General features: G+C 39.0%; 1 protein-coding gene across 2 annotated transcripts; it reads right to left on the minus strand.

Annotated features, from left to right (window-relative positions):
• Positions 1-12: 12 nt before the first annotated feature.
• NAE1 (NEDD8 activating enzyme E1 subunit 1) lies at positions 13-22086 on the minus strand. Of its 2 annotated transcripts, XM_061138665.1 has the most exons (20): positions 21942-22086; positions 18273-18376; positions 18123-18183; positions 16852-16882; positions 15988-16059; positions 15680-15759; positions 15000-15109; positions 13221-13330; positions 11970-12032; positions 11260-11323; positions 10859-10950; positions 8991-9050; positions 8768-8901; positions 7165-7240; positions 6885-6924; positions 5556-5642; positions 4756-4848; positions 2313-2427; positions 2175-2224; positions 13-252 (listed from the first exon to the last, which is right to left on the minus strand). In XM_061138665.1, the coding sequence occupies exons 1-20, from the start codon at positions 21992-21994 to the stop codon at positions 143-145; spliced, it is 1605 nt and encodes a 534-aa protein (XP_060994648.1). In that variant the 5' UTR covers positions 21995-22086; the 3' UTR covers positions 13-142. The 2 variants fall into 2 exon arrangements, with proteins under 2 accessions (XP_060994648.1, XP_060994649.1); XM_061138666.1 differs by lacking the exon at positions 4756-4848.
• Between the last annotated feature and the right edge of the window lie 1830 nt (positions 22087-23916).

The raw sequence follows: 23916 nt of genomic DNA on the forward strand, positions 1-23916 counted from the left end.
AACAAGATTACATTATTACAAATGAGAAAAATGTTTATTAAGGAAACAATTTAACAATTCTCCCCAGCAGAACTTGACAGACTAGGGCACAACCTGAAAACAATTACAGTTTCAGTCATTAACACACTACAGGGTACTTATTCTACAACTGAAAAGTTGCTGAAGTTTGTGACATGCCACTATAAATGTAAGTATTATTAAAAATTACAAATTGTTTGGTGATTATTTTGATAACCTCTTGAGCAGCAGCTCCTGCAAGGAAAAAGGAGAAAAGCAAATCTTTGAAAAAGGTAAATCTTAAAAATTATATAAATATAAAAATACTCAATTATGTAAAGAAAACCTTTCCTTTCCAAAATCAAAGATGTTTAACAGTAATCCAAAACAGACATAACTTACTGAGTCATATCAAAACAAGGGACTATAAGCTTTTATAACTATGTTATTAAAGGAAATAAAAATTTTGTTCTATACATTCACACCTTGAAATAATATGCCATAGTTTAAAAGAAAGAAGTTTTTAAAATTATGGTGGTTTAAAAATATTGGCAAAATATATGCTGCAAGAAAAAGTCAAACAGTATTATAAATTACTGCTGTTTTTTAAAAAGGCTTTTTTAAAGACAGAAAAGATTCTCAAAGGATACCCTTCTGTTGCATTTGAATTTTACCCTGTGCATGTTTTAAAATAAAAAGGGGTTAAAGGAATATTTATAATTTGGAAAAGATCTATATTAAATACTGCTAGACTGCTTTACTCAGTAACAGTCTGAGTATATAGATAGTAACAAGTTTTAAAGTTACTGTTCAAACAACCTGGCTTCCCAGGTACCTGCAAGGCAGGAGACACAGGAGACTTGGGTTCTATCCCTGGGTCAGGAAGATCTGGACAAGCAAATGGCAACCCGCTCCAGTATTATTGCCTGGAAAATTCTATGGACAGAGGAGCCTGGCAGGCTATAGTCCATGGGGTCACAAAGAGTCAAACACAACTGGTACGCATGCACATTCAAAAAAAAAACAATAGAAAACAAAGAAACAACAACAAAAAACAACTAAGAAAACAATTTTTCATCTTTTATAATCTGAAGCTTCTGCTTTCATATTCATTCATTCAATAAAACCAGACTCTGCTCTGTACCAGATACTGTCTTAGGCACTAGGGATACAGCAGGGAACAAAAGACAAAAATTCTTGTCCTCATGGATCTTATTTTTCAGTAGTGAGGGAGAGAGAATTTACAAACAAGGAAAATGTCAAGTGACTAGGAGCTAAGGAGAAAAAGCAAGGAGAGGGGTGGATATGGGTGCAAGAGGAGGGACTATTTTAAATCAGGGAATCAGGAATGGCCTCACAGAGAAGATAATATTTAAACAAAGACCCCAAAGAAGTGACTTGTGCAGAATAATAATAGGATGCACGTGTTGTAGACCAAAGGCATGTACCCCAAATTTGTATGTTAAAGCCTTAACCCTCAATGTGACCATATTTGGAGATAGTCTTTGGGAGGTAATTAGGTAACTAAGGTCATGGGGAGGGGCCTTCTAAGAAGAGACACTAGAGAGCTTGTGTTCCACCCACCCTCACCTTCCTGCACAGAAAAGAGGTTATGGCACCCAGCAAGATGGTGACTGCCTACAAGCCATGAAGAGACGAAGAGAGGCCTCACCAGAAACCAATTATACCGGCCCTGATCTCAAACTTCCAGACTCCAAGGAGTCTTATGAAAGAGAAGGTATTGTTGAGTTGGATCATGAAAAGCAGGTAGATTTTAGACATGGAAGAAATAGGGAGATTTAGGGCAAATGGGTCCAGAGAGGGGTAAAGATTCAAGAAGCAGGAAATCAAAGGGCATGTCTAGGGGGAAAGCAAGTAACTTGAAAAAAACAAGGAAAGAAAGGCTGCATAAAACCAGAACACAGAATGAAGGACTCTGGATTTGTTTTCCAAGGACTACTATAGTGTATATGTGTGTACTGGCAGGTCAGAAGGTTCGTTAAGTGAGAGAAACAATCAGAGCTATGCCTCAGAAAGATTAATTGCGCTTCAGGACAACAGTGGGAGAGATGGAAAGCAGGGAAACCAACTGTGCTACACTGACCTCCTAGGAAAACAAAACTTCACAACTGTACCATATAACAACAGGTGACAGTCTTCTCATCTCTGGAACTTACCCCCTAAGAATGCAGCAGTGGTGTGTGGTTCAGCAGCTCCGTATCGGCAGCTACAGGAAAGAATGGAGACAGGAACACAGATTAACCATATGACACAACAGTATTGTCTCTTAAATTCCCTAAAAAAAAAGTACTCACAATTCATGGACATAATCGTCTTTCACCATTACAGATAATCCATATTCCTGAAGGAAGCCAGTGAGACAAGATTTCAACTTTCCTATATCTTCTTCAACTTGATAGTTAGATACCCCTAAAATATATATATATATATATAAATTAATTTTCATTGAAATAAATACATGATTCAAAATTGTTGACTGCCTCTTCTATTTAATCCAGTTTTAGCTGTTTAGTCAAAACTATAAATCTGAAATAAGAACAAAAATAATGTAAAGTATGAGACCAATAACTGCAACTATCACAAACCTGTAACAATCAAAGAAACCATCTAAAAACCTATTAAACATTTGAGTTTCACAAATCTGCTTGGTTCAGTGCTCTATACCCAGTATCTAGAAGACTATTTGACACATAGTTGGTGCTCAGTAATTGTTTGATAGAATTGAATGAATGAGAAAGTAATGTCATATATATATATACACATACACACACACACACACCCCCTTTATAAAAATTCTGTTTATTACCCTTTCCAGGAGATTAAATGACACTAAGGATATAAAGCTATAATAATAAGTAACACTTATGGAGCATTAATAGACACTGGACATTGTTTTAAATACCATCTATATATTACTTCATTTATTCCTCACAACAACCCTGTGAAATAGACACTATTATTATCTTCATTTTACAGATGGGAAAACTGAGGCACAGAGAGATCAGGTTATTTGCCTGAGTTACTCAGCTCATAAGTAGCAAAAGTGCAATATGAGCCCAGGCAGTTCTTAATGATCAAACTATGATGTCGCCAAAGGGAAGCTGTTGTTATTACTACTGGAAGGAAAAATGTAATTGCCATAATATCCAGGTACTGTTAAATCCCTCTAGTTTAGCTTTTAACCCCTCTAGTTTAAAAACTATCATTATTCCTTGTCCTCAAAATAGTAGCATCTACCCTTTATCAAGTACTTATAAACAGCTAGGCAGTGTGTTAAGTGATTTTCATACATCATGTACTAACCCTAACAATCTAACAACAGAGTAGTTATTATTGTCACCATTCCATACTGAGAGAACTGAGACTTGGAAGGAAATAGTGACTCACCCAAGGTCAAGAAGACAAGAAGTGATTTGAACCTAGGTTTAATTCCAAAGTCAGCTCTATGTAATAGCTAATTTCCCAAGATGGCTCCCCAGTGAACACCTCTTCATGCCCTCATGTGGTCCCCCTTCCACTCAATCTAAGCTGCGAAGCCAACAGGACATAAGTGATGCTTGAAAGCCACGTCATAAAAAGCTCTGTGCCATCGAGCTGGGTCTTTTGAATTGTTAACTCTGGGGAAGGCAGCCACTATGTCAGAAATCTCAAACTGCCATGCTGAATGGAAGCCCCAATGAGCCACGGGGTGAGAGGTGCCTGAGCAGCCCCCAGCAGTCCCAGATATCCTGCCTGAAGTGCCACACATGTGAGTGAGTACGTCTTCTTGGACGACTCCAGCCCCAAGTGTGCTGCACCTCCATTCTTGGATGACTCTAGCCCTAGGCATCATGCATCTCCATGGGATCCCCTTTCCCCAGTGAGAACTATCTAACTGAGCCCAGCCAATCCTCAAAGTCACAGACACAATAATGGATTGTTTTAAACTACTAAATTTGGGGATGGTCTGTTATGCAGAAGATAACAAAAAATACATTCTAAGCAAACAATACAAATAAAGCAGTACATTTATTTGGTGTTTTATTCTTTTTCCTTTTCTGGTAAGCTTGCTCATTAAGATTATAACTCATTGGGTATACTACATCAGCTGGGGCAACAGACTTTATGACACACCCAGAATGTGCTGCTATGCAATAATCCTGCACAATTAAAACTATCATCTTAATAAAGATGTCCTGGACAACTGAAGACCTTTGAGCATATGCCAATACCCCAATTACTACATTTATAGATAACAAAAAATAGCTACTGAGCAAAGAAATATCTTTAGAGTTCTGAGTTCAGAAGTCACTGGCATACTTGTGATTTTCCCATTCTACCAAATCAAACTCAGTGTGAATCTCAGAAGTCAACTACAGAAACTAGCAGAAAAAAGTTTTATCCCATACGCAACCAACCAACAGTCCCCTGTAATAGTTCAGAATCAAATGCTGTTTGCAGTTGGTTACGTTTGGCCTCACTGAGATGACCCATGTGTAAACTGTTTACAGTGTGAATTCAAGCATTGTACTACTGTAAATACCCCAAGATCCCTTTAAGATTTCATTCCATTTAAGTATTTATTTAAGATTTTATTGGGAACTCCCTGGCAGTCCAATGGTTAGGATTTGGAGCTTTCACTGCTCTGGCCTGGGTTCAATCCCTGGTAGAATTAAGATCCCGCAAACCAATTTTTTTTGGCTGTGAAGCCAAAAAAAATATTTTCACTGTTTTTGACAATTTAATTGCTATCCTTACCTGGATATCTACCATGCTGTTTATGAAATCTATCAACAGCCCGTAACATTAAGTATAATACTATCTCATTATCTGGATTGTCCATGCTGGAAACTGAAAGGAAAAACATTTCAGTATAATTTGGGTAATTCATGATTTAAAAACAAGGAAAAACTGAATTTATTATATACTCAACTTCCAGAATACAAGGTAATTCTATCACGAAATTTAAATATTTTGTGATAATAAAATAGAAAATGATACATAATAGTAAAATAAAGGGAAACATTAAAATAAAACCCAGTGGTATTACAGATAGTTATGGTCACATAATCTCTTAATATAGTAGTAAAATGCTAAATTTAGCTCTTCTACATATAACACCACTTACTCAGTGACATAAATATGATTATATATAGATACATTAAGTTTTATAGGCTTCACTGATGGCTCAGATGGTAAAGAATCCACCTGCAATGTGGGAGACCTGGGTTCAATCCCTGGGTTGGGAAGACCCCCAGGAGGAGGGTTTGGCAATCCACTCAAGTATTCTGGCCTGGAGAATCCTCATGGCAGAGGAGTCTGGTGGTCTACAGTCCATGGGGTCGCAGAGAGTCAGACACAAGAGTCTGACACAACTGAGCGACTAAGCACCACATAGCACATTGAGTTTTATATTTTGAAATTACAACCACTTGGACAGACTTATAGAATAAAATTTAGAGTATAAATATTTATATTATCCTTTATACTATCATCATACACTCTTATCATATCCTTAAAATTAATTAATAACCTAGCATCAAAAGGTTATTACTCACTAATTTCATCCCTGTTAACTGTATCCAAGCTGTATTCTTCAGCTAAGGATCGACATCTCACCACTCGAAGAAATGCTGAATTGCTGCCTGAACACAGGAAAGGTATGATGGAAATAAATGGTTAAGATACACTAATATCCTGATTAAGAACAGAAAATTTTGTGTATCCTCTTTACAGACACAGAAATATGAAGAAGTGGCTCTAATGTTAGCAGAAATGGCACTACAACGCAAGCCATCTTAAATTCATGTTCTTGGCGTTACAATCAGTTCAGCAATGAGTACGTGGGTGACGGTACTTGTCTGAGCCTCAGTTTTCATTTGTAAAATAGAAATATATTTTTAAACTTTGAGTTGTTCTGTGGATGAGAATGGCAACTGTATAAAGTATATACCTAGCAGAAAGCCTGACAGGGCTCAATGAACAGTAATTTTTATTATTATTCTCGATAAGCAGTCCTGAAGGAGAGTGGTATATATAGTGTGCTCTGAGTATATGTTAAGGCTTTAAAAACAAAAAACTTTGTATTATGGGAATTTTCAAACATATTCCAGTAGAGAGACCAAAATAATACCAAATACCTTCAAATACTCTCAAATACCCAGTATCCAGCTTTTAATCTGGTATCATATAATGTAGTAGAACAAACACTAATGCATAAACGAGGTGCAAGATTAGTAGTGGAACAAAACATTAAATCTAAGCCTAAACAAACATTGCTGAAGAATCTTAAAATGGATCATTTGGATACATATATTTTAAGAATGGGTAACACACAAAACATGCTTTTCCAGAAACGAGAGGTCATAGCTACAGGGAAAAATTCTCAGATGGCATATGAAACAGACTTTATTATTCTTAAACTAACTCTTAAATACTTTGGGCCTACTCAAGAGTTATCAAAAAGACCCCAGGAGCCTAGCCACTCTGAAACTAAATGGCAAAATTCCTAATTCTATCACAGTCTGATCAAATACTGATCAAAATTAGTATTTAAGCCAATCTTGTCAATGTACATGTGACTCAAGACTTGATACCCAAACTCTTCAGATAAGACTTTTCCAAGTTAGTTAAAATTAATAAGCAGAAAACAATTCTGCACTACTGATTAATTTTCAATGTATCGATATAGATATGATCTGTCTCTGACCAGTCTTAGAATACCCTCTCCTTTCATTATGAGAGAGAGAAAAAAACCTTACCCAATAATCGATACCACTGAGACCATGGAAAAATTTTAATTTCAACGATTTAAAATTGCTGGGAACATTTCCCATGTCACATTTTTTATCAAACAAAATAAGGAAATTTAAGTCAAGGTGACTTACAGAGTAATTTTAATTCTTTCTCTGAAATGGACTCTGGTGCCTGTAAAGAGATAAATGCAGATTTTGCTCCAGTGTAAAAGAAGATCAACAGAGGGTGCAGCACAAAGCCAGTCACTATGACAGGCCTTCTCATTAGGCAGGCGAGTGAAAGACCCTCTGCAGACGGTCTGAGCCAGTGCCACACCCTCTCTCTGAGCCCTTCCTGGCTGGGTTTATGCAACGCAATCTGGCCCATGTGGAGCTGCACTGTCTGCTAAAGGCACTGCGCCCAGCAGCTTACCTGGCCTACAGACTGAAGCAATTTGGCAACATGATTACCCACAGCAGCAGCATCTTTCTTTGCTTTTTCACGGTAACTGGAAAAGAACAACAAAAAACTATTAACAAATATTTAAATTGCCAGATTTAAATACCACCATGAAGCAAACAAAAAAATGTCTTTCCCTTTCATAAAAAAATACTGATCTGGCAACATTATGAAATGTGACAATGCCATGGAAATGCTACCGGTAGCACCTGTTAGTGGGTGGTGATGGACTCTGGGACTTCACTAATACCTAGGCTCTCTGAGTAATTAACGGCACCTAACCTAAAACCTGCCCTCCTGGAGAAGTCCATGACCCATGCTCCTCTGATAGAGGACCTAACAAAATGTTCTGCAAAAGAACATGCTTAAGCTCCCTCGTGGCTCAGATGATAAAGAGTCTGCCTGCAATGTGGGAGACCGGGGTTCAATCCCTGGCTTGGGAAGATACCCTGGAGAAGGAAATGGCAATCCACTCCAGTATTCTTGCCTGGAGAATTCCATAGATGCAGGAGCCTGGCAGGCTTCAGTCCATGAGGTTGCAAAGAGTCGGACACGACTGAGAGACTTCACTTTCACTTTTCCAATCTCCTTGAAGTCGAGTCCAAGGAAAGTTAAACCCTTCAAAACCAGCCATCTAGCAAATGCATGTAAAACTTGAGATGGTCACCCTTAGAGATGATCAGCATTAAGCTGATCACCTCTGATATGAGGTCATACTTCTTTCTCTCAACTGACTTTTCCCAAGTTTTAAGTAGTTGAACTTTTAGGCTAGGGCAACAAAGATTTGTTAAGAGAATGACTGAGATGAAGAGTGCAATCTGTCTATGGAATAGAGACCTTCTCTGTGTGACATTATCCAGCCCTTGAAGAAGCCAGGCCAGTGGCCCTGCATTTATCCGCAGCATGCCCAAAGATACACAAGGGTAATATCTATTGAGACCCATCCTTATGACAGTGGATAGCACATGTCTGTCTATAGTCATGAACTCTTTAAATTATGAAACATTAATGACAAAAAATTTATCAAAAACTAAAATCTTGAAAGCTTTAAATTACAGATAAAAGAGTATAGGGCCGTGGTTATGAGTACAGATCTGGGTTTCATGAATTCAAATCCTGGTTTTACCATTTACCAGTTGTCCTGCCCTGAATAAATTCTCTCTTCTATGCCTTAGTTTCCTCACCTGTAAAATTGGGACAATAACAGTATCTCTCTCATAGGATTTTTGTGAATATTAAATTAGTTAATACATAGAACAGTTCATAGCACAGAGTTAAGTGTTCAAATGTTAGGCTTTATCTTGAAATATGCAAGAAAAAGTCTGATGCCCAGAAAGCAAGTGGGAACTCTCTATACTTTCTCCCCAATTTTGCTGTGAACCTAAAATTATTCTTAAAAATAAAATAAATTTTTAAAAACATCTGCCCTCTAAGTTTTTTAGCTTATTTTTAAAGCAATGAGATTGTAACAAACTTTCATTTGATTTCTGATTTCTGGTAGACTGATAAAACATGTTCTTCTCTAATATAAACAGATTGATTTTTCTCTTACATAGCTTGAAGACAGGTGACTTACACATTTTGAAGTTTTATATATTTGCCTGAATCTGCAATCATATCAGGAATTGTGCCTCGAACAGGTAGATTTCCTTGACCCTCTTTGGCCACAAATTCCTTTAAGGCACGAGCTAAAATCCAAAATGTCGGAGTCTAAAAAAAAGAATAAAAAATTTATATTAACTGACATTTTAATATGACCTGAAGGTTAAGGGGCACTAATTTTACTTTTTTGTTGTTACCTGTTTGGTGATATTTATGCAGCGATCATCATTAAATATATCTTCAATACTGCTTGGGATCTAATAAAGGAACACAAAACATTTACCTATACTAAGAATTTGCCCACCTTTATTTTAACTGTAATCTTCCAAACAAGTTCAAATACAAACTTCTGATTTGTTTGGACTTTTATTCAGAATTATCACCAGATGGAGATTTGTTGGGGAAAGAGAGAACGGAAGAAAGTCCCCTCCTGCCCACTCAGGTTAGCATTTAAAGACTGACCTATAGTCTTACATCATATATGGAGTGAAGATGGAGCCTAAGTAAATCTTTTTACAGTTATATTTGAGGACAGAATGAAGAAAACAGACATTAATCCCAAGCTAGATTTGTAATCCTTCATGTTGTTTCAGCTTGTAAAAAATCTGAAACCTGTATACCCTAACTAGTGATGGTGGAAGGAGACAAGCACTCTGAAAAAAGCAAGACAGTTAAATTAAGAACTTTTAATGCAAGCAAGAATATCATGTTATAAAAACTATAGAAATTGTAGGCTTTGGTTCTACTGTTATGTGGAAAATAGAAATTTCTTACTGGAAACTCCTAACTGGTCTCCCTGCTTCCACTCCCAGTCCTCTAGTCTTTTGTCCTCAAAAGAGCCAGAATAACATTTTTAGAAATATAAACCAGGTCACTTCATTCCTCTGCTCAAAACACTTCAGTGGCCTGCACTGCCTTTATGATGGGGCCCTTTCTGCCTCTCCAAACTTAAATTCCTCCCACCACCTTCCCCCTTGTTCACTTTGTTCCAATCACAGCGGCTTTCATACCCATCCCTGAACAAACGCCAGGCGTCATCCCACTTCTGGGCCTTTGTACTTGTGCTTCCTCAGCCTGAAAAGCTCTCCTTCCAGACCTCTGCATGTCACACCTCACTTAGGCTTCTGCTTAAACACATCTCCTTCAAGTCTCCCTGGTCCTTCCCCTCATGCTCTATCCCTTTGTTCTGCTCTAATTTTGTTCATAGCACCCTAGTACATATGTCTGTTTGCTTAGCTCACTGTCCCCCAACCACAGAACCTTGTTTGTTTTTTTTCAATTGGGGTAAATTATACATTCAGTGAAATGTATAAATCTTAAATGACAATCTGATGCTTTCTTGTAACTATACATATACTTTTAACCATCACTCCAATTGAGACATTAGAAAATTTCCATCACCCCAGAAAACTGTGTGATTCACAGAGCACATACTTTTAATCACTCAGCAACACTACCTCACTGTCTCCAGAAAGTCTGTAATGACACCTTAAGTGCTTTCCTAACTTGAAAGGCAGCGTTTTTTGCTGTTTTAAACTATAAGAAAATTCTAACTTAAACTATCAATTGTGTTATTCCAAAGTTCCCCAAAACTTCACTGGTCAGACTTCAACAATAAAGTCCTCAAAGTAATTTTTAAGGTATATGATGTCATTAAGAACATCTTCCAATGTATTCAAATAATTACTGTTAGAAGCAAATGCAAAAAAATAAAAGCAAATGCAGAGTAAGATTTAATTTTTCAGGCAACACTATTTGGACCAGCAAAACAACACTTTCATTATATAATTCCTACCCCTAAACCCTTACTACTCACAAATCCTGTACTTCAAACAATATATTATGTAAATCACTACGTAAATATTATATGCTGAAGCACTGACGTCCATTTTAACAAGAACAATACAGAATCCAATAAAAGAAGATTAAAGCTATATTATAATATTAATTTCTAACCAACTATACAATGTAAGAAATATTAAATTAAACCTAAAATCAACTATTTCACCTATGAGGACTTCAGAAAACAGCTTTCACTGGTGAATAATTCAGTAGCTCTTAATACCTGAGTTGTATTTAGTGCTGTATTCACATTTTTAATAGCTTCTTCAAAATTCTCTTCATCTTCTGGAGCCCCATTTTCATTCTTTAAAATTCCTATTAAAATAGAAACTGATTATTAGCAAAGGACAGCCCTTTTCTTTTCATTCCTTCTCTTTCCCCAACATTAAGGAAATAACCTTGTCAGATTCGGAAGGGAGGACTGGATACTGAACCTTAAGAAGGAATACAGCTTATTATTAGTCATTCTTAAAATTACACAAGGAGCGGCTCCTTAACCTCCCCTGAGGAAAATAAAAGCTCAGGATGGCATCATTCAACAAAAGTGCTGACAGAAATCCAGTAAAATTAGCTTCAAGCAATCTTTTTAAACTTTATATGAGGTTTAATCAAATCCCAAATTACCTTGTCTAATCAAATCTCTGAAGTCTTCTTTTTCTTTATACGTTTTAGGTATTCGTCCATTGGTCTAAATTGGGTTAAATAAATTTAAATATAGTTGTAAAAACTCAAGATATGGAAATTAAAAGTCCAGTTCCCCCCATTTTCCCATCCACATGAGACTGCATCAGCAAATTGATACCTCAGTGAAACCAGCTGACTTGATAAAAAACGAAAAGTGTGGGCCATTTCTCTACATTCATTCCTCACTGCCAGTTTCAGAAAGACATTTGTTCAAATTTCATTTTGTTAATAAAAATGTCAGTATCAAAAAAGAAAATGCTAGATTCAAACTGAAAAACACCCACCTTTCCTATAACCCCACAAGGAAAAAGTATCAGTCTCCCATCCCCTCCAATGAAATTCTTTTTAATAAACTGAAAAAAATACAGTCACATATGGAATGTCCTTTCTCAAAAAAGGAAATACTGGGACTTCCCTGCTGGTCCAGTGGTTAAGAATCCGCCTTCCAATGCAGGGGATGTGGGTTCGATCCCTAGTCAGGGAACTAAGATCTCACATGCCGTGGGACAACTAAGCCCACACCACAGCTAGAGAAGCCTGTGTATAAGCAACAAGAAGTACCGTGTGCCAACAAAGATCCCACATGCCACAACTAAGACCCAACACGGTCAAATAAATCAATCTTAGAAAAAAAAAGAAGGAGGACATACTTCACTATACCACTGTGCTAAGTATTTAGCTACGATCACAATCCATGGAGTGTGGCTATGGTCCTAAAAATAAAACAATCAAAGAAAATGTCAGTATTAGTTAACATTTATTTTTCACTACACCATATCATTTTCAATTCAACAATATTTTACACAATTATTCCACCATGTCTGCATCTCTCAGTATATGTGGAATAATGAATGGAGGAAAAATGAGCTGGGTTAATAAAAATTGCTTAACAAAGCTTTTCGAGGCAGTGTCCAATTTAATCCTAGTAAGGCAGGTATATACTACGACTGTCCCCTTTTACCATTCAGAAAACAGTCTCAGAGACTGCCACTCAGAAATAAAGCTCAAGTAGAGCTTCCCTGATAGCTCAGTTGGTAAAGAATCCGCCTGCAATACAGGAGACCCTGGTTCGATTCCTGGGTTGGGAAGATCCCCTAGACAAGGGGTAGGCTAGCCACTCCAGTATTCTTGCCTTGAGAATTCCATGGCCTGTATCGTCCATGGGACTGCAAAGAGTCAGACATGACTGAGCGACTTTCACTTTCACATCTTGATTTCAGACAAGCCTAGACTAAGGACAAGGGATCTTTTCTGTGTTTGCTGATGAACCAAATACCTGCATTTTAATTAATGTGTAGGTAGGAAAATACATATATATGCCTTAATATTACATGGCCTGTTATAAATATCATTATTTCTATAATGAAATATGCCGTTGCCTTGGTAATTCTCAAACTCTAAAAATAAGTTTCAACAGGAGTCAATTTCAACAAACACCTACCTCACATTCAAATTATTTTAAAAAGTACATCTCTTTGTTTAGGAGAAAAGAACCATGAAGAGGGCTTCTGGTACATGTCAGTGTCCAATCCCGTTAGGGTTAGGACTCCATGCTTCCACTGCCGGGGCACAGGTTCAGTCCTTGGCCAGAGAACTAAGATCCTACGTGCGGCATGGCAGGCAAACACACACACACATGCACACACACAGAGTCCAATTTCTCAACCTGAGTGTTGATTACACAGATGTGTTCAGTTAATGCACTTTTCTTCAATAAAAAAGTTTTTAAATTTGGGGGAAAGATAGATTTATTTAAAATAAATCAGGTATAATGTTGTTACTGTGTGACCTGTGTGACCTGGATGAGGTTTATATTTTCTCACTTTGCAATTCAAAAACCTTAGGTTAAAAAAAAAGGTTTTCAGTATACTTATAAATGAAAAGTCACACACACTACCAACCTTTTTTTCCATATGATCCAAATCATAAGACTGAAAATGTTCTCTCAGTTCAGGAAATGGCTTATCCAGTCGTAGATCCTCTAATGCATTATCTGGATGAGATTCTATTACTGTGAACCAAATAATCCCGAAAGATAAACTTATTTCCTTAGCAGTATTGCTGGCAACATCTATACTACAGGAACTTAGGAAATCTGGAGTTTTTAAATGGACATAGGGCCTACAGGTTTTTCTCATTGTTTTGTTCATTACTGAGTTTAATTTACATATACATATAAACATATTTTACTAAATGCACAAATCATAAGTGGACTACAGTATTAATAAAAATAAAACCAAGAGTCCTTTAGTGCAGAATTTTCTTGTTATTGTAATTGGAAAAGATGAAAATGTGTTCAGATGGCACCCAAAAACCTACCCTTCTTCCTCCTGTGGTTTTCAACAGACAGCATCACCATGTACCTATACCTCTTCCTTAGGAATGTGATGGTCTTCCCTGACGTCGAGCTTCCATGGTCCAGTTATCTGTCATTCCCCACATCCTGATGTCACTTCGTACATAGCCCTCCATATAGGAGAGTACGGGGAAGTGTGTAATTTCAGTAAGTGTTTAGAGCGAGGCTCAGTGCTGTCACTTGCTAATTGTGTGACCTTAGGCAAATAACTTAATTTCTCTATGCCTCAGCATCCTTATCTGTAAAAAGCAGATACAACAGTATCTACTTTATAAGGATTTGGGGAAGAGTAAATGAAATAACCCACATAAAGGCCAGCACACAGCTAGCAAGCTTAACCTTCACTATCATCTCTCCCCTCTTCCCTAGCCTCATAACATCTGCCCTCAATCAAGGACGCTCTCTCTGTCTTTGTCTCTCTCTCTTTCTCAGACCTAGACCACTGAAAATCTCCTAAAAGCAATCCTTGCCTCCAGCCTTTGTCCCTCCAAACCCATTCATTCTCCACAGGGCTTCAGAGTGACCCATTTAAAACAAAATGTTTACTTATCACTCTTCCCACAACTCTTAAATGACCCAGCCCCACTGCCAAAAGCTTATCCCCAAAAGCCACTCCCTAGCTTCCCAAGCAGACATCACTCTTCAGTGATGACTATCACTGCACTAACAGACGACCTGGCTTACAGCAATGCATGAGTCCTGAGTGAAAATCTTACGATGATTTAAGATCAAAATTGTGTAAGTAAGGAACTTGAGTTGATGCAAGCCTGCCTTTGAATGACTTTAGTCTCCTACTAACAGCTTCCTTGGAACAGTAGTTAATCAAATACCTTGACTGTTGTGTGGAATTACACCTGAACTGGGGGAGCCTGAGGCCTATGTAACAATAGAATAGAAAACTGGTGGGGAAAAGGTAGTGTAACCTCTCTGTATCAGTGTGACCCACATACCTTGGCTCTTGCCTGTGCCAGTCATATATGCCCTATGTAGGTTTAGAGGCAAAAAAAGCTAGGTACATGCATAGCTGCCAGGCCTCCTAATAAAATGAAGAAGCTGCACCTATTTTATCTCCTGCTTTGTATTCTTCTATAATGCTTAGTAAAGGAAATAGGAAGATTAAAGCCTATTGATTCTGATTAGCACTTTGTTTTTTTTTTTTTTATTTTTATTTTTTTTTTTTTTTGATTAGCACTTTAAACCTGTAACCAGAGTTGTGCTGCTATAAATTAACTTTGTGATTTCAAACTGACTTTCTAAATTATCAAGTTCCTAAAATTACAGCTAAAACAACCAACAGGAAGCCCCATATGTGCAACAATTTTACCTGGATGTTCTTTTATAATGATCCTCATATAACCAACTAGTCCATATGTCCTACAGATCAAAAGAGGGATTTGGGAATTCCAGAGGACATCTGCTAAACGTAGTAATGTACTGTAAAAGAAGGCATAATAGACACGAACATAAACAAACGGATATATGCCCAACATGAAAATGCCTTAAAATGAAGCAACTTCCTTACTAAATAATAAATGCAAAGATATATCTATTGCATTTACATAAACAGCATATTTACATAAAGATAGGCTGAAAACCAAGCAATTCCACAAGGCAGCAGTTTCAAAGTAAGTATATCTTTTGGACTAGAGAGATATGAAAGCCTTGTCTTTTGTATTAGGGAGAATGTTGCTGAAAAACATTTCTATAATAAAGAAGAAAATATTTATAAAACCTATTTATCTATCCCCAAGCACTCCCTATAATTAATTGGTTTTTTTTTCCCACTAAAAAAATAACCAGTGTTCAATTTAACTGTTCTAAGTTTCACATCTCAGTGTTTTTCTCTTCTTTATCTTTTTAATGCTGGAGATTTTAATTAGACCACTTCTAATTAAAGGTTTCTATGGAATTGAAGAATTTAAAGACTATAGACTCTGCAGAGAAAACAAACTATGCAAATCTAATAACAGGTTAAAATAAAAACAAATTAACTTAAACATTTACCTTTCAGAAAGCTGAGTTGTAACCACAACGGTAAACCTACAGAAAAATGAAGGATCATTGTCTAGAAGGTTTTCTGGACTCTAAATAGGACAGGGGAAAGAAAATCCAACAATTTCACAATCATATTAAACATGACAGAAATGGTTAAGCTTTTTTAGAACAAGTGAGGCAAATGCTAGACTCCAATGTTAAAATAATTAAACTTTCAACATAAAAATACAAAGATTAAAAATTCTAAATTCCTAGGGCTCAGAATTACTAAAAAATTATATTTCTGTACAGAAATAATAACATATATACATATATACCTCTTCCACAAAACTCCCAGAGACATCATTATTTAATTCTTGTAAGAATTCCATGGCAGCTTGAGCTCGGTTCTTTAAAAAACAAAGCATTTGACTTCAATTAGAAAAAAATTCGGTTAAAATGTTACTCCCTAATTTACAGATCAGGCAAACAGACTGTAAAACAACCCAAATTCCATGTATAGATATGAAACATCTGCTTTTCATAGTGTTTAAAAACTGAGATTAAACCATAATATTATTTAAAACAGAGCTAAACCATCATTATTCAGAATTCTTACATGACTACATGATTTGCACTCTACTTTTCTGATTAGACAAATGACCAGAAAACTCTGGGTAGCAGGCAGGGATATTCTAAGTCATGTTTAGACTTATGCTAACCTTCCACATTTACAATCCTGTATAAGAGAGGTCAGTCATTAAGGAAACTACATACATAATACTATATAATACATTATGTAGTACATAATATACATAAGTTGACCAATATGGTTTTGTAAGATTTTTAATATAAAATACAAAAATAAGACACATTCTAACTCTTGCAAAAATCTTAACCAAATACCCCAACTTCTGACCATTAACATTACTCAGTATTTATCTTTAATACAGGATACAATCTAAAACTTCTAAGTTCTTAAACTACCAAGCACATAAACCTTTATAAGAGCAGAAAGAAATGAGATAATTAACTTTTTTCTCAGAGAAATAATAAGATCTTTTTTAAAAACAGGTTATAATGATTTTAATACAATTTAACAGTTAACCTCTTTCAAAGTAAAGCTTTTCAAGTAATCAAAACATAGTGACATCACTAGATGTTCAAATACAACTATATTCTATTACAAACTGGTTTTTTACCTTGCCAATACTGCTTCTCTGAAGGAAAAAACTAAAATAGAATAAAAAAAAATTTTAATGGCTTCTTTGACTATAAAGGGAAGGTTATGTGTAATACCCTGTGCACTTCATTCATAGTTTAAAACAAACTATTTTAATTTTAGACTGTAATAGACTTCCTAGAGGAAGAAAGCTGAGTGAAAACTTATAATCAAAGACAGGCTAATAAATCAATGTTTCCCAAAGTGTGTGCCATAGAATATGGATTTCATAGCATTTCAAATGCTGAAATGCTCTGAGAAAACAGGGTTCCCTGGCTTTAAAAAGTTTGGGAAATACCATGTGTTATATCCTCTCTTGGAAATTAATAGTATACATAATACACAATATTAAAATCTTATACTAAGGAAATATTTTATAATTTGACCATGGAATCCATATGCCCGTTTAACAGCTATAAACATTTCCTAGAACCAAAGTTCCACAGACCCACCCTTGGGAAATGCCAGACTGAACAGTCTGCTCTTGCAGGTAACTATAACAGATTTATTCAGGCTTCCTCCCACACATACCCTTATCATGTCCTAAGGCCCAGATCTGAGAGTCAGGGTACTCTCAGAGTCAGGGTACTCTACCCAAAGAAAGGATAACCAAGCTCAATATGAACCAAAATCTGATTTCCCTTGTATTTACTCATTGTTGATTTTTGACAAATATAAGAGAACCCAGACTCCAAGTTCCTGAAAAGGGAAGCCTGAAATACAAATTTGGGAATGCCCTGACAGTCTATATATGATCATCCTTAAAGAATGATATACAAGCCAACTTTAAAATGGCATTTTTATAGAGACAATATAGTATAGAAGAAGATATACCTGGACCAAGCTTAGAAGACACCACAAATAAAAGGCAGTTTTTATTATTCTTATAATCCCAAAATATAATTACTGTTAATTACATACAAATACCTAGGAATCAAGGCAAGGACTTAGGAAGGATGCAGATTTCACAAATTAAGGAATAATGACTACTCTTTGCATTAATAACATCAATAAAGACAGTAATGATGACTATCTTTTACTAACAGCCTATTTACCAGACACCTTGCTAGCACTTTACCTATATTAACTCACTCAATCCTTGCCGTAATCCTAAACACAGCATTGACTTGACTTTCTAACCTAAAAGTCAAGTCACCCTGACTAAGGAGGTGAAGCTGGGATTTAGGCCTTGCTCTCCATGACAATGCACTACCTTCCCTAATGCATGTATTTGAAAAGAACAGAACATACTTATTTCCAGCATCTTCTCCGCTGACCTGATTTCCATCAATAATTGTAAATGAACCGATACCTGGGAAACAAAACAAGAGTCCGTCAAGAACATATGTTTCCAGTTAAAAACCTTAAAGAAGTAAATTTACAACCACAAAATTATCATACCTGGTAGCACCAAATTTTTAAGGATTTCAGTTCCTGTGGCTGTTGCGTTTATTAGGCAAACATGAGCAGATTCTAGAGCCTCCTGGCCGTGATCACCCCACAATCTACAAAAGAAGACACAAATTTAACATTTTAAAAACTTCCATGAAAATACAACTTTATTTGAAGGGTGATCGTTAAAGTGTTCTTGCATCGAATAACTGATGTGACCAGCACGGCACACATGTGAGACAGGAACAGCAGGAGGTGTTATGGGAACCACACAGCTGAGTAACCTGAGACTTAGCTTGAGCCGGTCATGGTTAAAGGCAGGGTCAAATTAGAACTAGACACTTGGGTCTTTCAGCTCTTAGTCCATTACTCTTTTCAAGTCAGGTAACTTACAGAACAGCAAGTCTTTATATTCATTAACATTACAGAAGTACCTTAGATTTAAAACCTATTATTCTCTGTTATTATTAAAACCTATTATTCTCAGAAGGCTGAGTGCCGAAGAATTGGTGCTTTTGAACTGTGGTGTTGGAGAAGACTCTTGAGTGTCCCTTGGACTGCAAGGAGATCAAACCAGTCAATCCTAAAGGAAATCAATCCTGAATATTCATCAGAAGGGCTGATGCTGAAGCTCCAATACTTTGGCCACCTGTAAAGAGCCAACTCACTGGAAAAGACCCTGATGCTGGGAAAGACTGAAGGCAGGAGGAGAAGGAGACGACAGAGAATGAGATGGTTGGATGGCATCACTGACTCAGTGGACCGGAGTTTGAGCAAGCTCCGGGAGATGGTGAAAGACAGAGAAGCCTAGTGTGCTGCAGTCCATAGGGTCGCAGAGAGTCAGACACGACTGAGTGACTGAACAACATTCTCTATTTTGGGTTTCCCAGGTGGCTCAATGGGTAAAGAATATGCCTGCAGGGCACGAGACTCGGGAGACACAGGTTCGATCCCTGGGTTGCAAAGATTCCCTGGAAGAGTACATGGCAACCCACTCCAGTATTCTTGCCTGGAGAATCCCATGAACAGAGGAGCCGGGAGGGTTACAGTCCACAGGGTCGCAAAGAGTCAGACACGACTGAAGCGACTGAGCACACATGCACCCTCTAGTTTATTTCTCCGTAAGTTACAGGGATCCAGTATAATTTAAGATCTTGACATAAGACTGATCCACCATGATATTTTCAAGAGTGAGAAAAGCTTTGCCAAGAAAACTGAAGTACCATCTTGAAAAGCCTTCACACTGACTTCTACAGGAGTCCTTTAAAATGTTATTCCCAATTCTAACAGCATGACGTGTAAATGCATGTATTAACAAACAAAAAGATGTAATAAGGATTAGAAATGTGTTATAACCTTAAATATATGTTACTTCTTGTCACACCAGCATATCATTAACAGGGCAAGATATGTGATCAAACAGGCATCATGACAGCCAGGCTAACATAGCTACCTTTGCCCAGAAAGCCTAATGTATCTTTTCTTGCAAGTATAGGAAATACAGGGGAAGCCCAAATCATTAGAAAAATGTCATAGCTTGGAGGACTGAAAGACTTTAAGCTGCTTCCTGTCCGTTGTCTAAAGCAGATCCTTTCCTATTATGTAGTCTGTACAGCCGCCAGAGCAAATCACAACGATAACTGCCTCATCTGGTGTTTTATCTGCTGAACATCCATCTCTCCATTCCACTCTAAGTTCTGTAAGGGCACAAACCACTCCCTACGTTCACCACTGAAGCCCCAGAGCTTGACACAGTGCCTCGCCCAGGATAAATAATCATTGAATAGCTGTCAAATGCATGGAGGATGAGTCTAGAAGAACCAGATAGACTGGAAACCTGTTTTTTTCCTATGAAAGTATGGCACACAGAAGACACTTGGCATATTCGGTTGGTGGATACTTGGGTAGCTAGAGAAAGAGCCTAAGAGAATATTGGTGTATCTCTAGGTAATATGTTTCAAGAAATGGCCCAAACGAAAATCAATCCTCTCCGTTCTCTTGCTGGCTAAGGAAGGCAGGGCGGGCTGACTGCTAGCTGGCGGCACAATCTTGCTTGTAACTGCTTCCCTCCGACACTTCAAAACCAATAAACAGTTCTCACTGTTTGTTCCTTAAATGGACTGGATTCAGCAAAAACTCTCTTTTGTCACAGTTACTTAGTAATCTAAAATATTTTATCAGCTCTGTCATGTATGGTTACCTCTGCTTCAAAACACAAGGATCTCCAAGCATTTACAAGAGAACACAAGCTGGTTACTGTCTCTACCACCTTGCTTCTTTCCCCAGAAACTTTCCTTTCCCTTTCCCCAGGGAGCAGACAGTACCAGCTCTGGAAAAGCCAGAAGGTCTCCAGTTTATATCCTGGTTCAAACACATGGGAGACTCAGAGCAGGTTATCAAACTTTTAAAATTCAGTTTTCCGATCTATAAAGCAGACAGAATATCTGCCTTCAAGACTGCTCTCACAATTGAGTGCATAAAGCCCCTAACAGCACTAAGCCAGAGGTGTAAACGAGTTCCAGTCCTTAGGGACATACTGGAACTTCTGGCTTGTGGGTCTTCAGAAAGGAGAGGGGCCACATAGTTGTTCTATTTCTGCTGCCTTTGGTGGTGGTTTAGTCTCTAAGTCACGTCTGACTCTTTTGTGATCCCAGAGACGAGTCCGCCAGGCTTCTCTGTCCATGGGATTTCCCAGGCAAGAATATTGGAATTGGTTGTCATTTCCTTCTCCAGGGGATCTTCTCAATGCCGGGATGAAACCCACATCTCCTGCCTTGTAGATGGTCTCCTGCATTGCAGGTGAATGTTTTACCACTGAGCCACCATGGAAGCCCTTTAACCACATAGAAAATACTCAAGAAATAAGGAATGGGGAGTGTTAGGAGAAAAGGCATGGGAGAGGAAGTAGTCAAGGACTAGCCCGATGGCTTAGACCTGCAGTCCATTAAGTAGATATCCATTAGTCCATTAGCCACATGTGGCTACTGGGCACTAGAAATAAGGCTAGTCCAATTTGAGATGCACCAGAAGTGTAAAATGTTGGATTCTGAGGACAGAATGAAAAAATGGTAAAATATCTCTACTAACTTTTTATCTGATTATGCGTTGAAATAGTAATATTTTGCACATACTGGGTTAAGCAAAATAAACTGAATTATTAAAATTATTTTTACCTGTTTCTTTTTCCTTTTTTAATGTGACTACAAATATAAATATTACATATTATATACATATACACACATGTATAACTACGTATGTGGTTCACATGAGACTGGCATTATATCTCTACTGGACAGCGCCGGCTTAGAACAATACCTAACATTCCGTGCCGCCCTCGGCGGCCGAGATGGGGTAGTCCCGAGCCCCTCATTCCGCAAAACCAGCAGCACAGCGAGGCGGAACCGGCAGCCGCCGCGGTGACTCGGCGGACGCTGGGGGCGGTGCACCTCGACCTGCAAACCGCGTGGCGAGCGGGCGGGCGCGCCCCTCGGGGAAGGCGAGTGCCGGCCCCCGAGAAGCCCCGGGGCCCCAGGCCGGAACCCTGAGCACGGGACGCACGGCCCGGCCCAGCCCGGCGGGAGGCCCGAGAGAGGCCCAACCGCGCCGCCCGCTCGCTTAGGCCCGGCCCGGATGCAGAGGAACCCGCTGGCCCGCCCGAACCGGTGAGCCCTGGCTCACCTCAGCTGCCGGTCGTACTTCTGCTCCTTAAGCAGCTTCCCCGGCTGCGCCATGGCCGCGCCCGCCCCACGGAGAACCGCCGGGCCACTACCGAAAACTGCCACCACCTCCGCGAGCGCGCAGGCGCACTGAGCGCCCCTTTGCCGCTGCCGTCTCCTGCGCGCGGCCGGCAGGGGGCGCCTCCACTGCACTGCGCACGCGTCGCCGGTACACCCGGGCGTCTGCGGCCAAAGCTCAGGAATGGGTCTAGTGACCACGGGGGCGGTGGTCGCGCCTTACCCGGGCAGCAGTCCTTCTGGTCGACCAATCCGTGACTTTGCACGCTCGGTAGTTGTGGGGAACTTGGGCTTTGGAATCAGGCAGATTTAGATTTTCACCACTCATTGGTTGTGAAATATGCCCTTCCTCTCAAATCCTCAGTTTTTTCTATGTCATGGGGATAAATGAACCTCTGTCACAGAGTTCTGTTAACCTTAAGTGAGATTTTGAACACACAGGACTCACAAAAAAATCCTGTCGGAAGAAGAACTTTCATTATTATGTTTATTATTATTCATCCATTTCTTCCATCTTCTCAGGCAAGAAGCCCACAGTGAGCGCCTATTTCCAACCACAAAGCTAGCTGCTCCTGGCTTCAGATGCAAAGAGGAGTAAGTCCGGGACTCGGTTCTTGGGGAGTTCACTGTCCCAAGAAGAGAGAGACAGTAAACGAGTACTCCCTAGACAATTTGAGCCTCCCATAGGTAGAGGGAAGTTGGGGACCTGAGAGGTGAGCAGAGCACCTCTACTTACTCCCCATCTTCCAGGAATGTGTTCACATGATGTGGGCAAGATAGAATGTATTAAGCAGAAAGAACAGCACATGTCATCCCTGGGAGGTAAGGCATGACAGGCTGAGGCACTAAAGGAAGTTTGGTGTGGTGTAGGAGTTAGGTGAAGGGTAGGGAGTGGTCACCCAGGTGGTTCAGTGGTGAAGAATCTGCCAGCCAATGCAGGAGGTCCGGGTTCGACCCCTTGGTGGAGAAGATCCCCTGGATCCCCTGGGAAATCCCATGGACAGAGGAGCCTGGTGGGGCTATAGACCACGGGGTTGCAAAAGAGTTGGACACGACTTAGCAACCAAACAACAACAAGGAGTGGTCAGAGGAAGTTTCAGAGGTGGTAGGAGCCAGGTTGTGAAGACTGAGAACATAAAATCAAGGAGGAATTTAAAGCTCTGCACTTCCTGAAAAGAACCATCCCTGTGGGGATGGCTGCCAAGGAACGGGGCTACTCCATAAGGAAGGTGGGGAGAGAGGGGACTGGAGGGACATAAGGATTCCTTCCTATATCACAGACACTACAGGCATCTTCAGGTTAATGATTACCTCAAATAAGGTGAAAGTGAGCACAGATCTCCACCCCAACCCACCCTGGGATGGGAACTGGGTAAGGGGCACGGTTGACAGTAACGATGCAGCAATGATGCTGCAATGATAAAATTCCCCCTGGGTGCTGTCTCCAGGATCAGGTTGGGGCACACCCTCTCGTGACTTCCCTGACCCCTGCATAGCACCATGGAACACAACCGATGGGAAACAGAGGCAGGAGACTCTCCCAGCTTGTCATGTGCCTTTTCTGTCACATGCCCTCCAATCGGACAGGTGAAATATAACAGATAATAAAATACACCCAGGGAATGTGGGAAGGTCAAAAAATGATAGGTGAGAGTTCAGTGCAATCATGGACTGCATGAATAGAAACATCCCCAAGTTTGGCGGAGGGGAGTCATACTGACTATGAAGATACACATGATTTTGAAAAAGGTTTGTGTTGGTGGCAATCTGTAAAAGAAGATACTTCAGTGTATTAATTTCCTGGAGTTGCTATAACAAAGTTCCACAAACTGCTACAAACTACAGAAATTCATTGCCTCACAGTTGTGAAAGCTGGAAGTTTTAAAGTGTGTGCACTGTGCTCCCTCTGAACTTTAAGT

This window comes from Dama dama, chromosome 4 (assembly GCF_033118175.1).
Source record: "Dama dama isolate Ldn47 chromosome 4, ASM3311817v1, whole genome shotgun sequence".
In the NCBI taxonomy this organism is placed as follows: domain Eukaryota; kingdom Metazoa; phylum Chordata; class Mammalia; order Artiodactyla; family Cervidae; genus Dama; species Dama dama.